The 23,867-nt window shown below is 51.0% G+C and overlaps 1 protein-coding gene across 2 annotated transcripts in view; it reads right to left on the bottom strand.

Moving 5' to 3' along the window:
- LOXHD1 (lipoxygenase homology PLAT domains 1) overlaps nt 1-18,071 on the bottom strand; it is a 148,982-nt gene extending 130,911 nt beyond the window's left edge. For both annotated transcript variants that reach the window (XM_044921168.1, XM_021686337.2), the window contains exons 1-4: nt 17,942-18,071; nt 11,924-12,038; nt 5,304-5,384; nt 3,294-3,478 (exon numbers count right to left, since the gene is read on the bottom strand). In XM_044921168.1, the coding sequence (XP_044777103.1) occupies nt 3,294-3,478; nt 5,304-5,384; nt 11,924-12,038; nt 17,942-18,071 (511 nt within the window). The remainder of the gene's footprint in view (nt 1-3,293; nt 3,479-5,303; nt 5,385-11,923; nt 12,039-17,941) is intronic.
- Nucleotides 18,072-23,867: the final 5,796 nt, after the last annotated feature.

The raw sequence follows: 23,867 nt of genomic DNA, 5'->3' as shown, positions 1-23,867 counted from the left end.
AAGAAGAGTAAGTAAATAATAAAGGAAGTTGTTGTACTTGAATAAAGCAAAAATCTTGAAGATGGAATGTGAGTGGCTGGGGTTTGGAAACCTCCAGTGGTTGAGGGGACACAATAACCTGTCTCCCTCGCCCCAGTGACAGATACCCAAGACCTGACAATCAGACACAGAGGAAACCAAAAGGTGAAATGTTTGGGTTGGCCCTGATACCCGGTTTCCTTAAGGTGTCAGATGCAGAGATTTTTACCAACCAACTGAGAACCACTGAGAAACTGAACTTGTTGTCTCTAGGATCTTCCATCCACACAACTGTGAGTTGGCCGTCACCCACCCCCTTCTTTTGCAACCTCCTGTCCCTTTTTTTTCTCATGCCTACCTTTGCCAGAGTGGGATCCATGAAGGAAGAGGGTGGCCCTGACCAGGCATTCACCCCAACGGCTTAGGAAGATGTTAGGCACTTTCCCACATTTAAAGAGAACCCTAGAGAGGTAAAAGTAATCTCCATGGCAAAAGTCAGGCACTGTGCCATGCAGGGAGGGTGACATTTTTGTCCAGGGCAGAAGTCCTAAAGCTCCGCAGCTCACTGGTACCCACAGGTAGGGCAAGCTCCCGTCATGCCTGTGTCTTTAAGCATGATATACGAGATCCCTTATAGAGGAACCATCTAGAAACCTGATCAAGGTCCAGCCCCTCCACCCCTGCCACTACCTTTTGATCACCTTGGTCAAAGGGTCAGTCGGTCAGCCTAGAACACCTACCCTCCCTGAGGAGCAGGAATGAAAGAAGGTTCCAGCTAATTATCAGCCAGAACTTCAGGAGATGGTCCTGGGGGTGGGGAGAGGGGAACAAGGCTATCCAACTAATGATCCACCATGTCTTGGAGGGTCGTGAAGGGGTGAAATATACACTTAAAATGTCCCCTTCTATTATTGCCCACATCCCATGTCTTAAAGTATTTTCATCTATCAAATTGCAGGGATGAAGAAATAATTATCTTCCCCATTTTGATCATCAGAGACCTTCTGCAGCAACCAAACATCAAGTTGGTATAATTCCAGGTGAAAAGCAAAGAGAGTTAAACTTTTGTTTACCAATGCAGTTCTTTGAATATTTGAAGATCTCCTTTTTCATTCCTTCTTCCAGAATCCAGCCTGGAAATACTAAAAATCCAGTGCCCTCCAGCTCATAAAAGGGCAGGGGGCCCAGGTGGCCTGATTCAGGGATGGCACCAGCGGATGTCTTTGTCTTTCCCGCAAGGCAAGAACACCACCCAGGATGATTCTTGTGGAAAGTTGGAGAACCATGGAGTGACTCTAATTCATTCTTAATGGTGACTTTTCAGAAGCTCTTCTAACAGAGGAACCCTGGATTTTCATGTGACCAAAGCAAAAGGTGGGATGAGGAACTAAATGGTGGGAAAGGGCAAGAAAAGGGAGCCTAAGAGAGCAGAGAGGAAGATGGCCAGCTTGACAACTTGCTAGGGATTGATCCTAGCAAAGACACTGGATCAAGAATTAAAGAGACTTAAAGTCTTTGGGAAAATCTATGACATTCACCCCAAGTGAAAAGACATGCTTGGGGCTTGGGTAGACAATTCTCTCTCTCTCTCTCACACACACAATACAAATGGCCAATAAATGTATGAAAGATATCCAACGTCACCAATAACCAAAGAGATCACAAAGCCCCTTTTCCTATCCTGTTAAACAGTACTAAGTATTGAGGGCAAGGGAAGTGGGTGCTCTTGCACAGCTGGTGGGATTGTGCACTGATGCACCCTTTCTAGGGCAGTTCGGAAATGCCCATTAAAAGTCTTAACCATGTGCATTCTATTTGACCTATAAATTCTATTTATGAATTTATCCTAAGGAAAGGATCGTTTGTCTGTGCAAAGATTTAGGTGTATTGTTTATAGTAACAATAAAATTGCAGAGGGGGACACAATGTAAATCAGACAATAAGGGGATCAGTGAATCCAAGATGGTACCTCCCTACACCAGAACACTCCCTAGAGCCATGGCAAGCAGGGGTGTTGAGCAGTATTTAATGGCATAGAAACAAACATGCTCTAAAACAGGATGTTGTACCAGCCCATTCTTTCAAACTATACATGCATGGAGAAGACTAGAAATGAGTGCACAAAAATGTCACCAGTGATGTTTATCCAGGTGATAGAATTACAGGCATTCTGTTTGTATGTTTGCATGTGTCTCTGTTTTCTAAATTCTCTACAATGATCAAATTTGGCTTTTGTTAAGAAGAGAAAGATCAATAACATATCTTTTTAAGAAAAGAAACAGTGACGTTGCAAGTTATGATGATGGGGGCCACAGAGGAATGAGGCAAGTTCAAGGTCAGCTGGAAGGTAGAAAATCAGAGGTAGACAGAGAAAGGAGAGCTGAAGGCCAGTGGGACACGGGGTATGTTTCCTTCTGCCCAGCTGGGTTGCAAGAGAGGATGGGATTTGGAGACCACAGGGCACGTGTTGGAAGGCAGAGTCTAAGGAGTGCTCCTCCCTTCTGTTGCTTTGTTGAGTGTCCCTGGCAAAGTCACTTTCCCTGGCTACCAAATGCCTTTCCCTCCGATGGCCTATGACTCTCGGCAAGCAAGGTGTTATGATGGTGGTACCCACATGTGATGCCTCCTCTTTTGGAAAGGCAAATATGTCCAATAATGAGGTAGGGTGAGGTCAGCACTTTAGGGGACAAAAGTGTGATAAAATAGGTCATGGGATATGGTGTGTGTTCTTCCATGATTTGTCCCCCTGCCTCCCGTGGAGCTAAAATGACTGAATTTAAGGCCTCTGATGCACTTGAAATTAGTTGTTTTCCTCCTCATAAAATCAGGAAGAGATGGGGATGGCTTGATGGCGCCCTGAAAGGTGTGAGTTCTGATTCTCATCTGCCATGCCCTGGCCGTAGCTCCCCTTCCTTTGGGCATCAGAAGAACGGCAAAGAAATTGGAGGACAGGGAAAGCTCCTTTGACCTCAGAGAGGACTCTCGGCGGATACCTATCAGCAAGAGCTGTTGAAAACACAGAAGATGCTCAGAACTGCACCCACCCCTCAGTCGTGCCTCCAGGTCCTCTCGCTTTCCCCTTCCCCTGAGCCCCCAGAGCACATAAGCTGGCTCTTGGGAAAGCCATGTGGAGAGATGGGGCTTCAGCCGGGCCCTAGCCAACAGGAGGACCCTGGAGGAGTGGCAAGGGGACAAGGGACTGGCCAGAGCAAGAAAGAGGCACGGGCCAGCCTGAGGCAGGGAGGGATGGCGGGCAGGCCGGCCTCGGCACTGACCTCGGGGGGCGTCCATGGGGTCGAAGCTGGCTAGCAGGTCACGGCCCTGCTGACGGTCACCTTCCACGGTGCTCAGCCAGCTCTTGCAGTTGAAGTAGTAACGGAGGTGAGGCCGCTTCATGTCGGTGACGATCACATGATCCAGGTACCAGCTGGCATTCAGGCCCGTGTCGTCATGCTCGATCCTGGGGCGGAAGCAGACACCCATAACATCATTGGCAGAACGGAGACAACACCCCTTCCACACTGGAATACCCAAAGGTTCACTCCAAAGAGGGGTCCCATCATTTTGTTCTAGTGGTTGCTTTACCCCTCGAACCTCAACTTCCTCATCTGTAAAATGGGAATACCCTGCAAGGTAGAGGTGCTTATTAATGAGTGTTACATGGTTACATCACCGTCAAGGTAATAACGCCTTCCACAGAAAATCCGGGATTGCCCAGGCTTGCAGCAGGACCATCTTGAGCTTCCCTTCCCTCTCTGACCCCCAGACCCCCCCCAGATACCCACCTTAGTCCCACCACCCAGATGATCCCCCCTGGCCATCTAGACTGACGTGGCCCCGTGGAAGTATCACATGAGCCGCATGTGTGAGCCATGTATGTAAGCTTAGATTTTCTAGTAGCCACATTAAAAAAGAAGCAAAAGGACTGGGGAAGTTCATCTTAATAATGTCTTCTATTTCATCCATTTATCATTTCAACACCCAACCATGTGAAAATTTACTAATGAGATATTTGATGTTCTTTTCTTTTACTAAATTTTCAAAAAGCTAGTGTGTTTATATATGCATACGGTGCATCTCAATTTGGACTAGCCACATTTCAAGTGCTCGGTAGCCACACATGGCCAGGGGCCATTGTCTCTGGCAGCACAGATCCTCACTCTTCAAAATCGGGCCTCCCAAATTTCCCCCACTTCCTACAGTCCCCCTCATGCTTTGGCAGGCCCAGTTTTTCCTCTGAGGTCAGTGTCTCCTCCAGACCTTGACCTCTGAATGGCCTCACTTTGCGCCAAGCGTCTCCTCCCTGCTCATTGCCCCAAGGCCCTATCTTTGCTGTTTGTGGGACAAACACAAACTCAAGACAGCACAGTCTGGACGGACCGATGGTATACACGAGGATGCATGTCCCTGCCTGGCAGAGAGCCCAGCGCAGTAGGACCTCAGAGTAATGGTTGCCTTTCCCCACACCAACACCCTCTCCCCAACCCTCCCCTTCCCTGTTTGTCACACCCGTTCCTCACACAGCGAGTGCCAGGGCCCTCCTGTGTCCCTTACTTCCCCAGGAAAGTTCATGGTCTTATACTTTCTAGTGGGAGGAAGACAAATCAGGACTGAACTGAGGAAGCATTTGACCCCCATCCAGGCCCTAGCCTGGGCGCAGTCAGACCACAGATGACCTTGACATCCTGACAAATGGGCGTGAACTTGAATGGGCATGGGTAGTGGGGGGGGGGGGGAGACAGGGAGGGCAACTGAAGGCTCTTCCTTGGCCACCAGGCAGATAGAGTTCTCCTTCCCCACATGCTCACACCAACGCCCCCAGAGGGCATCAAGAGGCATCCTGCCACGTGACCTGGCATCTCTAACCCTTGCTAAGTGCCCGCTACCATCTAAGCACTAACTCACTGAATCCTCACTACCTCGTTACTACAAGTGAGGGAAGTGGGGCTTGGAGGGGAATTGTCTGAAGCCCCACAGCTAGCAACTGGCGGGGCAGACGTTTGCACCCCAGTGATCCGGACTCAGAACTGGCTCCTGAGCCCTGTGCTAGGGCCTCTCAGAGCCGATTGCCCACGCTTGTGAGACAGCGTCTCAGACTGTCTTAACCCAAAGAAGTGAATCTCTAATGGGCAAGTATGGGGTGGGAGGGAAAGATTTGGGCCTTCGATCACCCCTCAAATGACACCAGGGAAAAATCAACACCCCGAAAGTGTCAGTAGTGACATCAGACCCTCATCTACTGGCCTTCATCTCACTCCCTCCCTGGTCAGGGGCCAGATTCCTACCTGATTTTGTAGATGAGGCCCACATTGTTGGTTCTCACCCGGAACACGTCGACGTTGGCTTTCTCAAAGGCAGATTCACTCCTACAATGAACGTGTGCGCAGTTAGCACAGATCTGCACTTGGCTCACAAGCCCGGGAGGAGAGCCAAGGGCTGGCATCCCCCTTCTTCCTCCACCGTCCCAGTCCGGGAGGTGCTACGAGTCACCGCTCCCATTCTAAGATTCCTTTCCAACAGAGGGCGAGGTCAGTCAGTATTCACTCCTTGCTTTCACAGTCAAGTTGTCCTGTGATGCTTGCCGTGTGTCACTAAGTCAAGTATGGTGCAGTATCAGCCCCATTTTACAAACAGGGACTCTGCTTGCTGGTAGCAGAGCTGGGACCAGAACCTGGATCTCCAAAGTCATGACCCAATGGGCTCTGGTTGCTCTGAGTTGGGACAGTGGAGGAGGAAGGCAGGCACAGTGAATGCCATGGTGCTCTTGGGTCTGCAGGCCCCCAGGCCTCTCCTCACTTGCCTTGCTCTTGCTGGGGGGAGTTGCAATGGCAGCCCCAAGCGGATGCAGACCTTGGGTGGTGGTCCACTGTCCTGCCATTCCAACAAGGAAGGAAACACTCAACCCAAACCAGCAACCAGGGGAGTGGGGCGGTGAGGGAATACATATCTGGCATTACACAGACGGTGTGAACAGAAGCAAGTACACCTGAGATGTTCCTCAACGAGCTGCCCAGGTGAGTCCAAACTCAGGAGCATCCTAGGTTCCATCAGCTTAGACACAGGAGGGCTGGAGCAGCCTCACCACGGAGTCCTCCGGGAGCCGAAGCCGGAATCTCCTGCGGACATCGGCTGCGTCCTCTGTGTAGGCTGGGACCCTGCCAGTGGGGCCTGCTCACGGCTCTTCCTGCCCCCACAGTGAAGTCCTCACAGGCCGGAGAGCTGCGGACATGCCCCCGGGCCCCCAGCCGGGGCTCCCAGCACCAGCACACAGCCCCCGGGGAAAAGAAAAGCGTGGAACACACATGCCTATTTATTGGCCATTACTGTGTTTCCAAATAAAGAGGGAAGTGAAGAACGTTCTCTCTAAGGCAACAAGGCTCCCACTCTCTCAGCCACAGAAGGCTTGTAAGGTTCTATGGACTTGGAAGCTGTGGTCCTGCAAACAGGCCCACTTTAGCAAACAGTCTGTCCTGAGAAGTCTCCTGAAGGTGGGCACATCGTGAGGCATGAGGCCTCGGGCCTTCCTAAAGCAGGCAGAGCTCATGAAGTCAGGTGATAAGCAGACACGGAGGCAGCCTTGTCAGGGGACAAGTTGAGGTCAGGGCACAGAGGGTGAGGAGGAGAAAGTGCTAGAAATTTCTGGATTTTTGCTCGAGTGAAAGGACCCATTTGCAGGCTTGCTGCACATACCTGTCAGAACCTCACTTCCAACAGTGAGTACTGACACAGCCCATGTTTTGTTACATGGTGTGCCATGGTGTGGAAAACACATGAACATCGATTCTGTGCCTCGGGATTGTGTGAATGGGAAAGAAGTGAATAGGAGGTATTTTCTATTTCAACATGAGATAAGGAAATACATTTTTAGAAGAGACAAGAGTCTCTATATCTCTACATCGACCTAGGAAAGAGTGACCCTGGGAAGCTATGTGGAAGAATATCATGCAGCCGTCAAAAACTCCTGTTATAAAAGAAGAGTTAATAGAACAGACACAGGCTTACGATATAGGCTTAAAAGAAAAAGCAGATTAAAAATAGAATGTGTGAACAGAACGACCAACACAACAGGATGCCAACTGCATTTAAAAACAATGGAGTGGAAGGATTTATCCAAAAACATTGTGTCTAGATGGTAAGACTTATGAAATGTTGGTTATTTTTTCTTGTCTGTATACATTTCTTTTAAGTTTTCCGAAGGGAGCGCGTCTTGATTTGCAATCACAAACACAGCACAGTCCCGTTTCCACAGCCTCTGCTCCCCATGGCCTGCAGCTGCCTGGCGTGAATCCTCGGGGACAAGTTTGAGGATGGTTAGGCTTCATCTGCTGCGGGGCCTGGAGTTTGGGAAACAGCCAGTGCTGATGAGCAGGGGAAAAGGGGGCCGATTTGGAGGGAAAGCAGCTGGTGTCCTGGGGAGCCTCTGACCACAGCCCCTTCTGGAGAAGCTCCGACAGCTGCCTTTGACCTTCAGAAAAGCCCTGTGCGGGCGCCTGGGTGGCTCAGTTGGTTAAGCGACTGCCTTCGGCTCAGGTCATGATCCCAGGGTCCTGGGATCGAGTCCCACATCGGGCTCCCGGCTGGGCGGGGAGCCTGCTTCTCCCTCTGACCCTCTCCTCTCTCATGCTGTTTCCCTCTCGCTCGCTCTCTAATAAATAAATAAATAAAATCTTAAAAAAAAAAAAAAAGAAAAGCCCTGTGCCCTTGACCAGGTGGCACGTGCATTCGGACGTCCCAGTGTGTTTGTTAATAGTTGACCATGGTGCTTTACAGTCCCTCGGACAACAAATGTTAGAAAGCGAGGTGGAAGGAGGGAGACCAGGAGAGAGAGGTCTACCACGATGGGCAGAGGGTCTCCGGACCCCAGCGGAGTGCTCCAGGGTATCACAGGATGTGGAGAGACTGTCCGCAGAGCTCACGGGATGGGGCGCAACATCTCCCTGGTAGGGCCTCTCTCCAGAGGAAGGAAGGAAGGGACTGCAGAGACAGACCTACCCGGACTCTCTTCTTGCACAGAGGGGCCAGGATAATCCCAAAGAAGCCCCAACTGCCACCCAACAGGTCAGATTCCGAAATACCCACTTCTGGGAAATCAGAAGGCAATACCAGTTGGTTTCAGAGAACTGACTGGAGGCAAGAGAGAAGTACCAAAGGACAGAGGGTCCCCTGGCAAAGGAAACATGAGAAACGCAGACTTCTTCACATTTCCTTTTGGGGGGATGTGGCTGCCCCGTGGCTCCTGGCCGCTCAGCAAATGAAGGCTAATGCAGTACGCAGCCCCCTCCCTGCCCAGGCCTGCCCATTCAGCAGGGACCCCTACCCAGGAAAGCCTTTGAAGGCCGCACAGGGCATTTTAGCTGCCAGCCCGGCAGAGCTAGCAGGCTAAAATGCCAGGCATTTTCTGACACCCGGTGAATTCTCAACAGGAGAACCGTGTTCCAGAAGATGCATGAGATCCCATCCTTTTGCCATATTCTGAACATGTGACCCAGTGCTGGGGGTGGTCCTGGGTAACGGGGAAGAGCACCCAGAGCATGGGGCCTTCCTCTGGGAGCCATGGCTGTTGACATTCAAATGGTGTGGGGTTGGGGTGGAGGTCAGCTGACAGGGGATCCAAGTGAACGTGCCACTCTCTTTGCTGCCTAACAGAGGACCCCGTGTGTACGGACGAGTCAGACACCGGACCACGAGGGTCAGAACAATCAGCATGTTAACATCAGGCACCAGACAACTGCAGCAGAATTATTTTGTATTGGGAAATAAACATTCTGATAGGCCAGGTGGGAGGCAGGTGAAGTCCAGGGGCACAGGAGAAAAGGCAGAAGACAGAGCAGGAACAGAGAGGGGAGAGAGAAAAGAGAGGGCGTGGGAGACGCAGGAGAGGAAGGTGGAGTCAGGGGGCGCGGCCACGCGCCATGGAGAAAGCAGCCGGGGAGAAATTCCAGGGTAGGCAGTGGCTTAATCTTCAGACGTCAGAATCTGTCTAAGATTCCATTTCAAGTCGTTTGCCTTGCTGTGCTGGGAGCTCACTCTGGTGCCCTGAGTATCAGGGAAGTCTATACACTCAAAACACCCTGTAGCCTCTGTGTGTGTGCGCGTGTTTGTGTCAAGCAAGGAAAAGGAGCTAGGTGCCAGTTGACACACGAGTTGGCTTTGGGGTGAGGCAGGGCCTCGAGGAGGGAACAGCAGCCCACAGCGAGATGAGAAATTGGGAGCCAGACCCCAGGGCAGGGGTGGGGGCAAAGGGTGGGCTGGAATGCCTGCCTCTAAACATCACAGAGCAAGGTGACCTCTGCGGCCCCGGGCATCTGGGTTCCTCGAGCAGCCTGGAATTCCTTGGAAAGTGGTGCTCCCCTCCCAGGCCCAAGGTCTCCACCTTGCAACTGAAAGCATCTTGGGTGGCGAGGATTGTGTCTTTGCAATTCTCTCTGCAGACACTTCCCCAGGTCTCACAGCGGCCAAATTAATCTTTCTTGGCCACGTTGTAAGTCAGGCCTCCGCTGATCAGCTTGTAAGCTGTAAGGCCTTGTAAGCAAGGCCTTCTAAAGCCCGATCCTCCCCTCCTGGCTCCTTGCTGCCTCCGTGCGTCTGCAAGCTGCTCCCTGGGGTCTAAAGTACCCTCCTCCTGCCCTTCTCTCATCTGAGTCTCTTTCACTACCCAAGGCCCAGATCACCTGCCCTTCCCTGTAAAGTCCTGTTCTGGCCTCCCTGACAGTGCACTTACGGGGCTCTGACTGTTTGCAAGCAACTGGGAGAGGGGCCGAAGGGACGAAGCCGACCTCCCCTCACGGTCTGCTCCACCTGGCATCCCTCTGCACATCACATCTCCAGTCTCCCAGGATGGACAGCGGGGGCTACAAAATGAGCCCCACCTCTGAACCCACCTGCCCTCCCTGGGCTCCTGCAGAGCCCTCCAGGCCAGGCCGACTGGGGTCCGGGCCAGACCCCTGCCCCTGTTGCCCAACCCGGAGCATGACACAGTTTTGGAGAGACCTGCCGAGTCACAGGGAGGGGTTGCTGATTTCTGTCCGTGGAGCTGGCGTTGAGATGTTGGCCGACGGGTGACACCTGGAGACCTCCCGACCCTGTCCCTCTCTCTGCCGTGATGCAGTCTTCCCTTCCGTCCCTGGAATTCATGCTCCTGGGAAGGGGGACTCAGTGACAAACCTGCTTACTGGCTTATGAAGGGTGACTCTGGGGCCTTCCCAAAAGGCTGTTTCGACAAATGAAAACGGTGGGGGGGGGAAGAGCAAGGGTACTAGGTGTAAGAAAGTAGGAAAAACAGCGAGGAACCACCTTGAAAGGAGAAAATGGTTCTTTTTGTTTAAGAGAGGTAGGCTGGGGACTTCAGGAACCACCCAGGCCGATTTCCCAGAGCCTAGTGGCTTCTCCCTAGAGTAGTGCGCTCGGGGGAGGTCACATGGCAAAGAGGATGGACATTTCATGTCTTCTCTTTACCGTGCCCACATCACTGGAGAGAAAGACTTCCGCAAGCCAGTCACTCTGCAGGGTAAGCAGTACAAGAAGGCGGGTACCCTGTTCTGCGGAAATGGACAAAATTGGACGTTACACCAGCCTCAACGGGGCCACATTTAGGCCACAGCCCACGCTCAGGGCAAACCTGGGAGGCAGGGCTGGGTCAGTCTGCGAAGCACAGAGTTTATGGATGTCCTGGCCTGGGGGCCCCACCACTCTACAGCCTCCCCTACCGCGCCTCCCCCTCCCCCCGTAGGAGGTCACAACCTGGAGGCTCAGGAGGCCTGGAGAGGAAGCTCCCACACACCCTCAGGGCCACAGGGCCCGTGCTCAAGGAAAATGTCCACATCACCTGGGGTTTGAAGACCAGCTTTACCATCTAGAAGCTCCATGACTCAGAGCTCATCCTCCCGCCTCTCTAGGCCTCAGTTTCCCCATGAATGAGTTGAAATAAATTTAGTGGATTTTCACATTTTTCTTGGCTATAGGACTCTTGGTGCAAATAAAATCTGACTCAGAAAGTCGGTGGGCAAGACAACCATAAATCAAGCTACTGTGGAGGAAGGAAGGATGGGGGCACAGTGGGCTCAGAATCGGCTGACCGATCCCCAGTTCCGTTCAGCACAGGTTGCAAACCAGCTGCCTACGACACGGCCGTAGCCCCAGACAGCTCTGGAATTGTAGGACTCTGCTAACGCGTCCCCATGTTTTGCTCTGGGTGTATCTGTGTGCACTCATGTGTGGTCGGGGGAGAGGATCAAAATGAAGAGGCAGCAGCCCCTGCTGTTAATGGATTACAAATGACATGGAGGACACAAGGCGTACACACAAACACACACACAGAGCACATCTACACAAACACACATGCACAAGTACACACACAAGGGGTCCATGTGCCTGACTCGAGTGTGCGTTAGCTGGCAAGCAGGTGCCGTGTGATGGTGAGCCCTAGGAGAGACACAGGTGCGGAGCATTTTAAACTCCTGGCTCCTCTGAATGCATGATTTTGTTTCCTCCTCTCTACTACCCTGTGGTTTTTGTAAAGGGGGGATGATCGCTCCCAGATGCTCGATGAGGAAGCCAAGGCCTTGGATGCGAAGAGATTTGGCCAAAGTGACATGGCAACTATGTGGTAAAGCTGGACCCAGACCCAGGGTTCCTGGTCCTGAGTGTCTTCTCCCACAGCAAGGGACAGCTATTATGATTCTTGGGAATTCTGAGATCCAAAGTAGGCATTACTTCACACGAACACCAACAGGAAGGTTGATGGGAGATCATTGGGAAGGACCCAGTTGACATGTGGTCTGTCTTTAGCAGAGGCCCCGTGCCACTTAATATGCCTGTGGACACACGGGTCTTCTCCCTGGGTTCCAGAACGGCATCAATCCCAACTAGCAGCCCACGATTCCACCAAGGCCAAGTTGGTACTCACTTGCTGGTCAGATGGAGCTTGGGAGAGAGCCCGTTCTCTCCAAAAAGGGTGATGAAGACATTGGCATCTGTCCCTGCACCACGAACATCCCCCGTGGCTGTGACCACCTCATACACTGGAGGAGAAAAGAAGACAGATCACAGGCTTATCGGAAAACCCAGGATCCTACATGGGCTTGGAGAAGCTAGAGCTCCTGTCAGCTCCGCAGGGGACACCCAGCCAAAAGGTCTCTATAAACCCCTGCTATAGCCCACAAGCCTCTGAGCCAGGGTCAGACCCACACCAAGTTCTGCTGTAAGACTAAACCATCTATTTAATGGTGCACGCTCATTTTACAGGTGAGGAACCTGTAGGACCTGGGTGGGGGCGGGAAGCCCAGGTCACACACCACCCAGTGTCATCACTGGAGCCCAGCCCAGGGCCTCTGGACACCTAGTCTGTGATCTTTGCAGCAGAGCACCCAGATGCCTCCTAGCCATGGCCTTCAGAGCCTGCCCCTGCTCTCACCCTCCTCTCTATGAATGCAGTTGCATTGCCAGCCCTCACCTCCCCTGACCTTCTGAGCACTATCATTGCAGGCCCACTATCATGAGCCATCCCAGAGCTGAGTGATGCAGAGCTTCGTCAGGGCTCCTTTCTTGACAGGGGTACTGATTTCCCCTCTTTGGTTCCTAGAAGCTTCTACTGTTTGCTATTAATGCCTTTTCTTTGGAAGTCCCTGGTTCTGATGAAGATCCCAATCAAGGCACTGTGAGACAAGAGAGGAAGCAGTACATTTGCACAACTCCTTGTCTCTTGTGATAAGCAAATCCTTAATTCTTCATAGTCTACACTACAGGGGTGCCTGATCTGTAGACAAGCCCTGGATTCCTCCCTGGGACAACTCCAGACCTAAAGTGTTGCCCACATGGCTTTGCACGTACACAGGGGCATTTCCAAACTGTCCACAGAAGAATGAGAAGCATGGTGGAAATTCTAGGACCACATCACATGAGAAAGGACACAGAGGTCTGGAGATGTGTGGTTTGGAGAAAAGGAGAGTCTGGGGTGTGAGAGGGATGAGGAAGCTGCCTCAAAGTGCTCACAGCTCCTTCTTAAAAGCACACTGGCCATAAAAAAAATTGATAAATTGGACTTATTGAAATGAAGCCCGTTATTTGAATGAAAAGGCAAGTCACAAACTAGAAGATATTTGGAATGCATATATCTAACAAAGGACTCATGCTCAGAAGATGTAAAGAATTCACACAAATCAATAAGGAAAACAGATACCACACGATTTTTTTTTAATGGACAGCAAATTGTTTAAAGATAAACACACACTTACCATAAGATCCAGACATTCCATTTTCAGGTATTTACCCAAGGGGAATAAAAACATGTCTATACAAAGACCTACATACAAATGTTCATAGCAACTTTATTCACAATAACTCTAAACTGGAAACAACCTAAAAATCCAAGCACAGATGAATGGATAAAGAAGTTGTGGTATATCCATACAACGGAATACTACTCAGCAACAAAAAGGAATGAACTACCCTCATATGTGATGTAGATGAATCTCAAGCAGGTTATGCTGAGCGAAAGAAGTCAGACACAAACTCTATGCACTGTAATGTTATTTACATGAACTTTTAGAAAAGACTAATCTATTTTAACAGAAAGCAGAACATGGTTGCCCTGGAGTTGGAAGCAGAGGGAACTGACTAAGGAGGGGCACAGGGAACTTTGGGGGATAATTTAAATGCTTTATATATAGATTGTGCTAATGGTTATACAGATGTATACATACTCCAATGTCTGTCAAACTGCGCATTTAAAATAGGTGCATTTTATTATGAGGTAATTTTATTTCAATAAAACTATTTCAATAAAATTGGAAAATGGGCAAAAGACTTAAACAGGCATGTCCTAGGAGAAGATATCCAAGTGGCCAATAAGCATATGGAAGAGTGCTCAGCATCATTATTCATCAGGGAAATGCAAATTGAAATTACAATGAGATACTACCATATACCCACCAGGATGACTAAAATTAAAAAGACCGACAATACTAAGTGTTGACAAAAATGTGGAGCCACTGGCACTCTCACATATTGCTGGTGGGAGTGTAAATTGGTTCAAGCACCAGTAGCTAAACATATGCCCACTCTATGACTCAGCAATTCTACTTCTTATTATAAATCCAAAAGAAATGAGTGCACGTGTCCATCAAAAGATGTGTACAAGATTCGTAGCAGCTTTATGCATAATAGCTAAAAACCAGAAATAACCCAAATGCCCACCAGCAATAGAATGGTTAAATAAATGATGTATTTATAAAATACAATAGTACACAAAAAAGAACAAACTATATAGCAAGTCACAACATGGGTAAATCCCTCAGAATGTTGAGTGAAAGAAGAGCTAGACACAAATATGTGTCTACTGTATGGTTTTGTTTATCTGAAGTTCAAGAATGGAAAAATCTAATCTATACTGATAGAACTGCGAGAGCTGTTACCTTTGGGAAGGAGAGTGAAGGAACTTTCTGAAGGTTGGAAAAGTTCCGTGTCCTGATCTGAATGGTAATTCCACAAGCATGCACATACATGAAAAGTCATCACGTGGTACCTTTATGAAAGTTTTGTACTGTATATATATTACTCCTTAATTTAAAATTTTTAATTAAAAACTCAGTTCAGATAGCTGAAGAACTATCTTGTGGAGGACAAATATCCTGAGGAAAACATAAGATTCTGTTTGGCTCCAGAGGGGAGGACCCCAAAGTGCACTGATCAGCACAAAGAATTATTGATGGCACCATAGTGTTGCTCCTAGCACAGAACCTGGCAAGCAGGAAGGGCACAATAAATAATTACCTGGGGGAATGAATGAGAAAATGAATGAATGAATCAATCAATGAAATGAATGTAGATTACAGAGCTAAATTGACCAATATTTGAATCCCAATTCTATCATTACTGCTTATGTGATTTCAACCAAATTTCCTACAGAGCCTCAATTTCCTCGTCTCTGAAGCAGGAATAATTTCTTCCTTGAAGGATTATGAGAAGGATTAAATCAGATAAAACAAAATTTTCAGTGCTCATTCTCACTGACTCAAGCATTTCTACTTCTGGGAACTTATCTTACAGACACTCTTCCACAGTCAGATGAAAGATATATATCCCTTAAGTGGTAGACTGCCAGCATCATCACCGTCTCATCATCACCTTCATGGTCATCATCATCATCATCATCATCACCTTCATGGTCATTGTCAACATCATCACCATCATCACTATCAGCGTCATCATCCTCTCCATCGCCAACATCAACAGCATCATCATCATGCCTGCCATTATCCCCATTAACAATATTCTCAGGGAGGCTTCCTTGGGACACTGTACCCCTACAGATGCTAGGCAACCCCTGTCTGGGATGCACAAGAGGAGAGTGTCCCAGGGCTGGAAGCTTGTGCAGGATGGCCTCTGAGGTCCCTTGTATCTCATGTTCTGATATGAGTCACTCTCTTCCCCTCAGGGCCCTGTCTTAGCCAGGAAAGAGACCAATGCACTGGGCTCAGCCTTCCCTCAGGGCACCAAGGGAGCCACTCTGCTCCCTCCGGCCGTTGGTGAACTCCAGTGTAGCCTGGAGGTGGCCTGAAGAACAGAAAGGGAAACCTAAGCTTTCTCCTTTTCCTCCTTCTTCTTTCCCATCATACTCACCCCGGTAATGCAAGAACCCAGAGCTCAAGGGGAGCAGGAAACATGTTGTTCTAGAGAGTAGTAGTGACACCGCGGGGTTGGTGTGTGACTACTGCATCATCCACATTTACTGCCAGTGTCCTGCCCTGTCTGGAGAGCCTGTGGGCCCACATCTCTGAGAAATGTCAGTGTGGCACCCACCTCGATTTGCTCTTCTCCAAGTGTTTTCACCACAGTCAAGAGCAAGCACCAACCAGACCAGCTAGATTCAAATTCTGAGTCTGCTACTTACTAGTTTTGTGATCTTGGGCAAGTTACTTAGCTTCACCATGCCTCAGTTTCCTCATCTGAGAAAGAAGACAAGAATGCAACCTACACCTTGGGTGGTTGTGAAGGTTACATTGGTTAAGACAAGTGGAGAGCTTCTCCATGTACCTAGCACTCCAAGGGTCGTTCTAAGTGGCAGCACTGAGAGGTGAAGTGGGGACTTGCCTTGGGAGAGGGTATTTGAAATTCTTGTTCTCTCTCCCACTTGTGACTTTGCTCAAGTCACTTAAGTTCCAGGGCCTCATTCCTTAACCTGTGAAATGGGACTAATCACACCTGCCTTGACTGTTCTCAGAAATCTTCAAGATCAAATGTGAGCATGGAAGTAGAAAGGCTTGACAAAGGGTAAAAAGAAGAGCAAACATGTGAGAGACGAGATAGTCACACTGGGGCACGCAGAGCCCCTGAACAGAAGTGGACAGGGTAGTGGCTACCAGGAGGTTGAGAATGCACTCCCCAGCAACCATGTGTGCCAGGGAGACCACCCCGGAAGCTGAGAGTACTTGTCGAGGGTGCTGCACGCACATTCAGCCACAGACCTCTCCCCACTAACTGGTCTGAGTTTGGGGTGCCTGCCCTGGGGGAAGGCAGCAATGCCTCACTTGTCCCAGGCCTGCCTTGTGCCAGCCCCCGCCTCCACTCCAAGAGGCACCCAGGACACTGCCAGGAAAGGGACCCCCGCTGAACCACTGCCTCTGTGTGGTGACCACCTTCTCTGAGCCTGGGTCTGTGCTGGGAGCTGGGTGAGGACAGAGGACAAATAAAGCAGGGCTCCACCTTCATGGGGGGCAGGGTGGCTGAGAAGCTACAAGCCCAACACACCAGGCTTGTGTGAAGCAATGGAACAATGAAGAAGTGGATATAGGCAAGGAACTCATGTTGAACTGGAATTAAGGAAGGCTCCGTGGAAGAGGGGGCCCTGAGCCGGGCTTTCAAAGTTAAGATAAGAAGAGGGAGAACAAGCTCATGGGCAGACACAGGGCAGGCTTTCAATAGATACCCGGTGACTGAATGAATGGATGAATGAATGTGTGAATGAGTGAATGAATGAATGGATGAATGGGTGAATGAATGAATAGATGGATGGGTGGATGGACAGACAAATGAATGAGTGAATGGATGAATGGGTGAATGAATGAATGAGTGAATGAATGGATGGGTGGATGAATGAATGAGTGAATGAATGAATGAATCTGGAGCTTCCAGGGACTAGCGAGCCACATCAGAGTAAGCCCTGAGAATGTAATGCCTTCAGGGACCAGGCAGGCAGCACCAATGAGATCTCATCTGACTGATAGGGAGCGGTGGAGACTGTGACAAACCGGCCATCCACAGCATACAGGCACTCACAGTCAAAATCTTTCAAAACATTGTAAAGGCAAAAAAAACAAAACACAACCAAACCAAACCAACAAAAACCCTCTGCTGGCCAAAATGAACTCTTGGATCCCCAGCTCAGCCCTCTCTGGTTACCTGCTAAGAAGGGGGGACCCTTTGAAGCATCCCCCGTACACCCCAGGGGAGGATGAGCCTAGGACAAGCCCTGGGGTGCAGAACAGTGAGTGCCCTCCCCACGTGGGCCCCAGACCCCTTCTCCATCGCCAGGGTGGCAGCAGACCCCACTCCCGCTGGGCAGGTGGTGAGGGGTCAGGCCTCCTCCCCACACCCCTCCCCACGCCCCACACCCCTCCACAGCCCGAGCAGAGCAGGGAGCTCGGGGCCATCAGGCTGCAGGGTGGAGATCAGGCTGGAACTTGGCTCTTGGGATGTATAGGACTGGAGAAAGTGGGCACTGCCGTTCTAGTCTATTCTGTGCCACTAAGGTCTGTGTCTAAGGGCAGCTGGTCTTGACTGTACAGCAGGGACCCCAGGGGAACACCTGCCCTTTACTCCCAGGTGATGGAGGACAGTCCCCGGGCACCAGGCTGCATCGGAACCAGCCATCCCTCCTCCCCGCATGGGGAAGGGCCGTGTGCCCCGCGCAGCCCACCGCCCGCACCTCTGGCCTTATAGTACTCATGCTGCCGCTCGTCCTCGTCGTCCTCTGAGGCGTAGTTCAGCAGCTCCTCCTCGTACACGGCGAGAAAGTCGATGTCTTTCTTTCTCCTCTTTTTCTTCTGGGGCATCATTTTGCCGGCTGCCCCTTCCTGGCACTTGCGGGCTCACGGCGCCCACCTCCTCGCACTTTCTTGGCCCCGAAGCCCTTTCTCCCTGAGAGAGCGCCCACCTCTGGGTGGCCCAGAGCCCACACTTGGGTTCCCTGTGTCCACACCTGTCCTCTCCGGCCACGGAGCAGAGCCTCGGTGCCCTATCTCTGCCCTTCCTGTCCCTGGCCCCTCTCTCTGCCCCACCCCCACCCCCGCAGTCGTCAGCCACCTCCTTTTGCACCTGCCCTGGGGCTTCTCCTTGGGCCTCATCTCTTATTCATGGGGACTGAGGGCAGGCTGTCCTCCTTACCCCGCCCCCCCTCCTCCCTTCTTGGAGAATCAGGTGACATCGAGCCCTTGGCATCTTTTTCCCACCTGGCCCCATTGCAAGGGGGCCCCCTGGGGCCCCTCCCCAGGTCACCCCAGGGGCAGGTGGGGGCCTCCCCCTAACCTCACAGCATTCTAGGGCCGTGAACAATGTCCCCAGGGCCCAGGGCCTTCCTGAGGAGGGCAGGGCCCCGAGTCCTCCGAGCTCCCAGGACTCAGAGGCCTCTGTTTCTCTCCATTATTCATGCCTCTGCTCACCTTACGAAGCAGGCAAGGTTCTTACTGGATCCTTTTCGTTCCATCTCTCTGCTTCCGTCTCCTTGAGACAGCTGGCTTCTGGAAGAGACCATTTGGCCAGTGGAAACCTACTGCCCTTCAGAGATGCTGCTCCGACCAGCACTCTGACAGTTCACAAAGCATTTTCTGAGGCGTGAGTTACCAGCATCACCAGGCCAGAGCCACGGACGCTGGAGAGGCCCACTGCATCGTGGTGACCCCCTCATGCCCGGCCAGGCCAGGCATCTGTTTTAACAAGAACTCTCCGTTTGCCCACATTGCTTTCTGCACTTTCAGATGAAGTGGGCCAAACCCTCAGAGCCCACTCCACTTGGCCCTTACTTCTCCAACTGCTGCCCCACACAGGGGATTCTGAGCTGGGGCAAAAGAACCAGGGCCCAGAGGCCCCTCTCCACCCTTGATCAGCAAGAAAAGTTTCCCTTAGGACCATTAGACTCCTCTACCTTGCTTATTTTATTTTGTTAAGATTTTATTAAGGCACTTAATTAAGATTTTATTAAGATTTCTTACAACCTGAGTTGTAAGATTTCTGTATAAATTCCGAAATGCTAGAAATTTCCTATCTACTTGGAACTCTTATCCCTGTCTTGGCAGTATGAGGTCTTTGGACAGAATTAGAACTAGTCAGCACCTCCTGGCTGTGTGGCCTTGGACGAGGCCTGGCTCTCCATCCGTGGAAAGGGGATAATGACCCACTAAGGCGTACTGAGCATTTGGAGAAAATGCTCAGTAAGCAGAAGCCTCAGGAACACAGTAAGGCCTTACTAAGTGCCTATGACTCCTAATCAGGGTTTCTCTCTTATTTAACATGATGGGGGGGGGGGCAGGTAATGCTTTGCTATCATCTCAGATTGTTCCAGAAGCCCTCCTTTGGGTCCCCTTTGCAAGGACTGGCTCCACGTGTCCTCCTTCCTTTGTGGGGCCCAACCCACAGCTGCACATCAGAAGCTACGGGTAAACACACTGGATCATCTGTGTGCTTCCAAGGTCCTGGGAGGACTATCTTGTAAGGGCCTGTTTCCTTGCCCGTCTCCCACCACCACCCCCCCCCCACCTCTCCCAGCCACGAGCTGTGGGGGGCAGAGATCATGCCTCCCTGTTCCCTCTTAGGCTCCCAGGACCTATCACATGCCTGGCACACGGTGGGCTTTGTAAGCATCCGTTCAGCGGATGCATGCACACATGTGTACATGAGCAAATTGCAGGCAGACCTATAAAGCAGCCACGAACACAAGGCCCACTGTCTGCGCAAGGGAAACACAAGGAACGGATACCATTCTGAGCACATGTGGGCTGGAGAAGACATTGCCTCCCATGTAAACGACCATCCCGTAGAGCAAGCACTGGGCTATTCTGTGTGCCTGAAAAGGCAGTCTTACCACTGTGATTGCAGAAAGGCAGGGTTCAACCCAATCCAGGAAGAGAAGGATGGGACCCTGAGTACTGCCTAGGGTGACATACAGTGGCCGGATGGCATCGCTTGTCAACCGACAGCAGGGGGCGCTCCAGCGGCGCCTGTGGGTTTGGCTTGGACAGCCGTCCATCTGGTGGCTGGGCTACGCTGCGATGCTGGATGGAAGGTGCAGGCAGAGAGTAGACAAACCATGACGGGTCGCCCAGCCCAGGGCCGCCGCAGTGGGCCAGGGGCCAGGGAAGAGCGCTAGCCAGCGCCAGGCTCTGCTGCAAAAGCCAGGGCCAGAAAGCGGCTCTATCCCCAGAGCAGGAGGAGGAGAGACTCAGCCAGGACCGGGGCCCCCGGCATGAGGTGGGGTTTGGAAAGGAGAAGGGAGTTGGTCTGCAGCCACCACGAGATGTTTCACTCGCTCCTCCTTTGTCACCTCCGTGTCCTACCACCTGGCGGCCCCGAGCTGAGCCCACCTACTGAGCCCTTAGCCCCGAGCCCCAGAACCCAGGGCCCTGGCCACCACCTCACCTTCTCTGTTCTAGGGCTTCTCTCCGAGATGCTCTCTATCAAGGTCAATGTTTCCTAAAGTAGGATTCCAGGGAGGCCTGGATTAGCCCTGCAGAACTCACCAAATGCCGATTTCAGACCCCTCACCCCCACCACAGACCTACTGAAAATCTCTGAAGATGAAACTTGGGGATCTACAGTTTCAACAAGCCCTCCTCCTCGGCCAGGGTGGGGATTTGCTCTCTAAAATTAGAGAGCAAGCGGAGCCTACACCTGCCCAGGTGAACTCACTCACTTGATTAGTTCACCTGAACTAAGGGGAGGGGCTCAGCAAACTTCTGTCCCAGAGATGCACACAGGAGACACCTGGAGAGTTTTTAATGCTGATGCCTGGGTCCCACCCTGGAGATGTCGATTTATGGGGTCTGGGTTAGCAGTGGAACCTGGGCACTGGGAGTTTTCAAAGCTCCCAGCAGATGCAGGACATCTGAGCAGCAGTAAGCACTCACACCCTTCCCCAAAGTCTGGGGCAGCTTCATTTTCTGGAGCCACCCGCGTCCCCACCACGGGGAGGCGTCATCGCCCAGGAGAGATCAACTTCACCTCCTCCCCTGTTCTGCAGAGGGACAGCCCTGGAACCCGCTCCAAGTCCCAATGGGGGGTGGGGGGTGGGGGGGGGCAGAGTGAAGTTCAACCGTGGGTGATGCACGCCCCCTGCTGGCAGTATGTGGTTTGACCTCTTGTTAATTCTACCTTTGGGCTCTTGAGAAAAAGAGACTTTAAATAACAGAGAAATTACTAGGATTACTACGGAAAATACCATACGTCCAGACAAAAACTAAAATGTTCATTTTGCACGAAGTCTGATTCAGATAAAAAACAAGAAAATGTTTATTGGACTGTTTTTTCAAAAAAATGAAATCAAAATATTTTAAGAGAATCCATGGCATTAAAACACAATGATTAAGAGAACAGGGTCTGAAACAGTACCAAATGTTGACAGGGACACAGAGCAACTCGAACTCTCATACCGCTGGTGGCAGTGGTGATTGGTACGGCCACTTTGGAAAAGAGCTTGCACTCTTTTCTAAAGCTCACCAGACACTTCCCACACAACCCAGAAATTCCACTCCTGGGTGTTTACCTAAAAGAGATGAAAATACACGTCCACACAAAAGCTGCATGTGAATGTTCATACAAGCCTTATTCATAAGAGCCAAAACCCAGAAAACAACTCGGATGCCCATCAGCTGACTAATACTTACTCAGCCAGAAAAAGGGAGAAGCAGTGATACATGCTACATCGTGGACAAATCTCGAAAGCATTAAGCCAAGTGAAAAGAACCAGTCAGAAAAAAAAAAAACCCACCTTCTGTCTGATGACAATTATGTGACATTTCGGAAGATGTAAAGCCAGACCAGCGGTCGCAGGGGCTGGGCGTGAGGGAAGGGGATTGACAACAAGGTGACCTGAGAAGGCAGTGCTTTGCGCCGGGGCTCTACCCTATCTCTCTTACTGGCCTGTCCCATCTGCTGACTTTCCATGTCCAGGTGAGAGCCCGTCTGCGTACGGTCCACAGTGAAGCCTGGCCACTGACCTGACCTCATCCCCAGCTCTGTGGTGTTAGGACCCTGCGTGGGGTTGGCTGGGAAACGGCACTCAGGACAGGCTTTGCAGACTCACTCTGATCCCAGGCAAGGCCACGGTCCATGCCCACCACATCCTCCATCTACACTTAGCATCCTCCAGTCTAAACTGTGCAAGGTGGTTATGTACCCTAATTGATAAAGCTGATACTTGGATTCGCATCAGTTTCTTGTGTACTGATAAAAACACAAAGAGCAGACATGGTAATTATAGGAATCCCAAACCTCTCATTATAGGGAAGGGGCTGTTTATCCCACAGACCATTTGCGTATGCACACAAATGCATACACATACACTTACAAAATGATCTCATTGCCCAGGCCTCATTCCCCTTCCAGTGCATCCTCCTGCTGCTGAATGGATTCTCCTAAAGCTTGCCTTTGGTCCTGTCACTTTCCAGTTCAAAAACCTTCCCTCACACCTCAGTGCAAACAAACTTTGTCAGCCAAGATTGTGGACTGCAAGCAGTGGAAACAAACACTGGCTAGTTTAAGCAGAAAAATTATTGTTTGAAAAGTTACTGTTGGGGGAAGTGGACCTCAGAATTTCCAAGAGGTCTTAGGGGCTGCATCCTAGAAAGGAGGCCTGGAAATGTACTAACCTGGGGAGGCCCCTAGTGCCCCCGATACTGCGCCTGGGTATGCAGTTTGTACCAAGCTTCAGCACTGGTCTCTGCCGCCCCCTCAGGTGCCTCCCCTCCCCAGAATAGCCTCTGCTGCCTTCTGCCAATTCGGAGTCTGGGGCTTGTGCATCTGATTGGCTGAGCCAAAGTCATGTGCCTACACCTTGCTGAAAGGAGGCTGGGAAAGTGAGTATTTGGCATTTTCTTTTTTTTTTTTTTTAAGATTTTATTTATTTATTTGAGAGAGAGAGAGAGATAGCAAAAGAGAGCACGAGCAGGGGGGAGAAGGAGAAGCAGGCTCCCCACTGAGCGGGGTGCCCGATGTGGGGCTTGATCCCAGGACCCTGGGTCCTCAGATCTCATGACCCGAGCTGAAGGGAGTTGCTCAACCGACTGAGCCACCCAGGTGCCCAGGGCATTTTCAACTCTTACATTGGGAGCTGTCCTCTCCTCAAACTTTGCAGAGTGAGTCTGCAAAGCCTGTCCTGAGTGCCGTTTCCCAGCCAACCCCACGCAGGGTCCTAACACCACAGAGCTGGGGATGAGGTCAGGTCAGTGGCCAGGCTTCACTGTGGACCGTACGCAGACGGGCTCAGAGGCTACGTTGCCAAAAGAATCACAAATGTCCCCAACACGAAGTCTAGCACCGCTAGCTGACATTGGAGGCCCTCTGTAATCAGACCAACCTCCGCCTTATTGGAGTTAACACTGTAGTTCAACTGAAGACATCCCTGGTGCTTTCCTTCTGCAAGCCTCAGCTCACTCTGACATTAGAACCGCAGCATGCATTTCGCGTGCATTTCTGTATCAGCCAGCTATTGCTACATAACGAGCAACCACAAAACACTCAGCGGTATAGGCCTTCTTTCTCACGGGTCGGGAGCGTGGCTGGGGTGACTCGCTTACCTTGGGCTCGACTGGCAGCTCTGCATCAAGCTGCAGGACTGGCTGCACTCGGCTGGGAAAGCTCTG

This window comes from Neomonachus schauinslandi, chromosome 14, assembly GCF_002201575.2.
Source record: "Neomonachus schauinslandi chromosome 14, ASM220157v2, whole genome shotgun sequence".
Classification (NCBI taxonomy): domain Eukaryota; kingdom Metazoa; phylum Chordata; class Mammalia; order Carnivora; family Phocidae; genus Neomonachus; species Neomonachus schauinslandi.
Note: the sequence above shows the minus strand (reverse complement) of the source record. Positions and strands in the feature narration are given on the sequence as shown.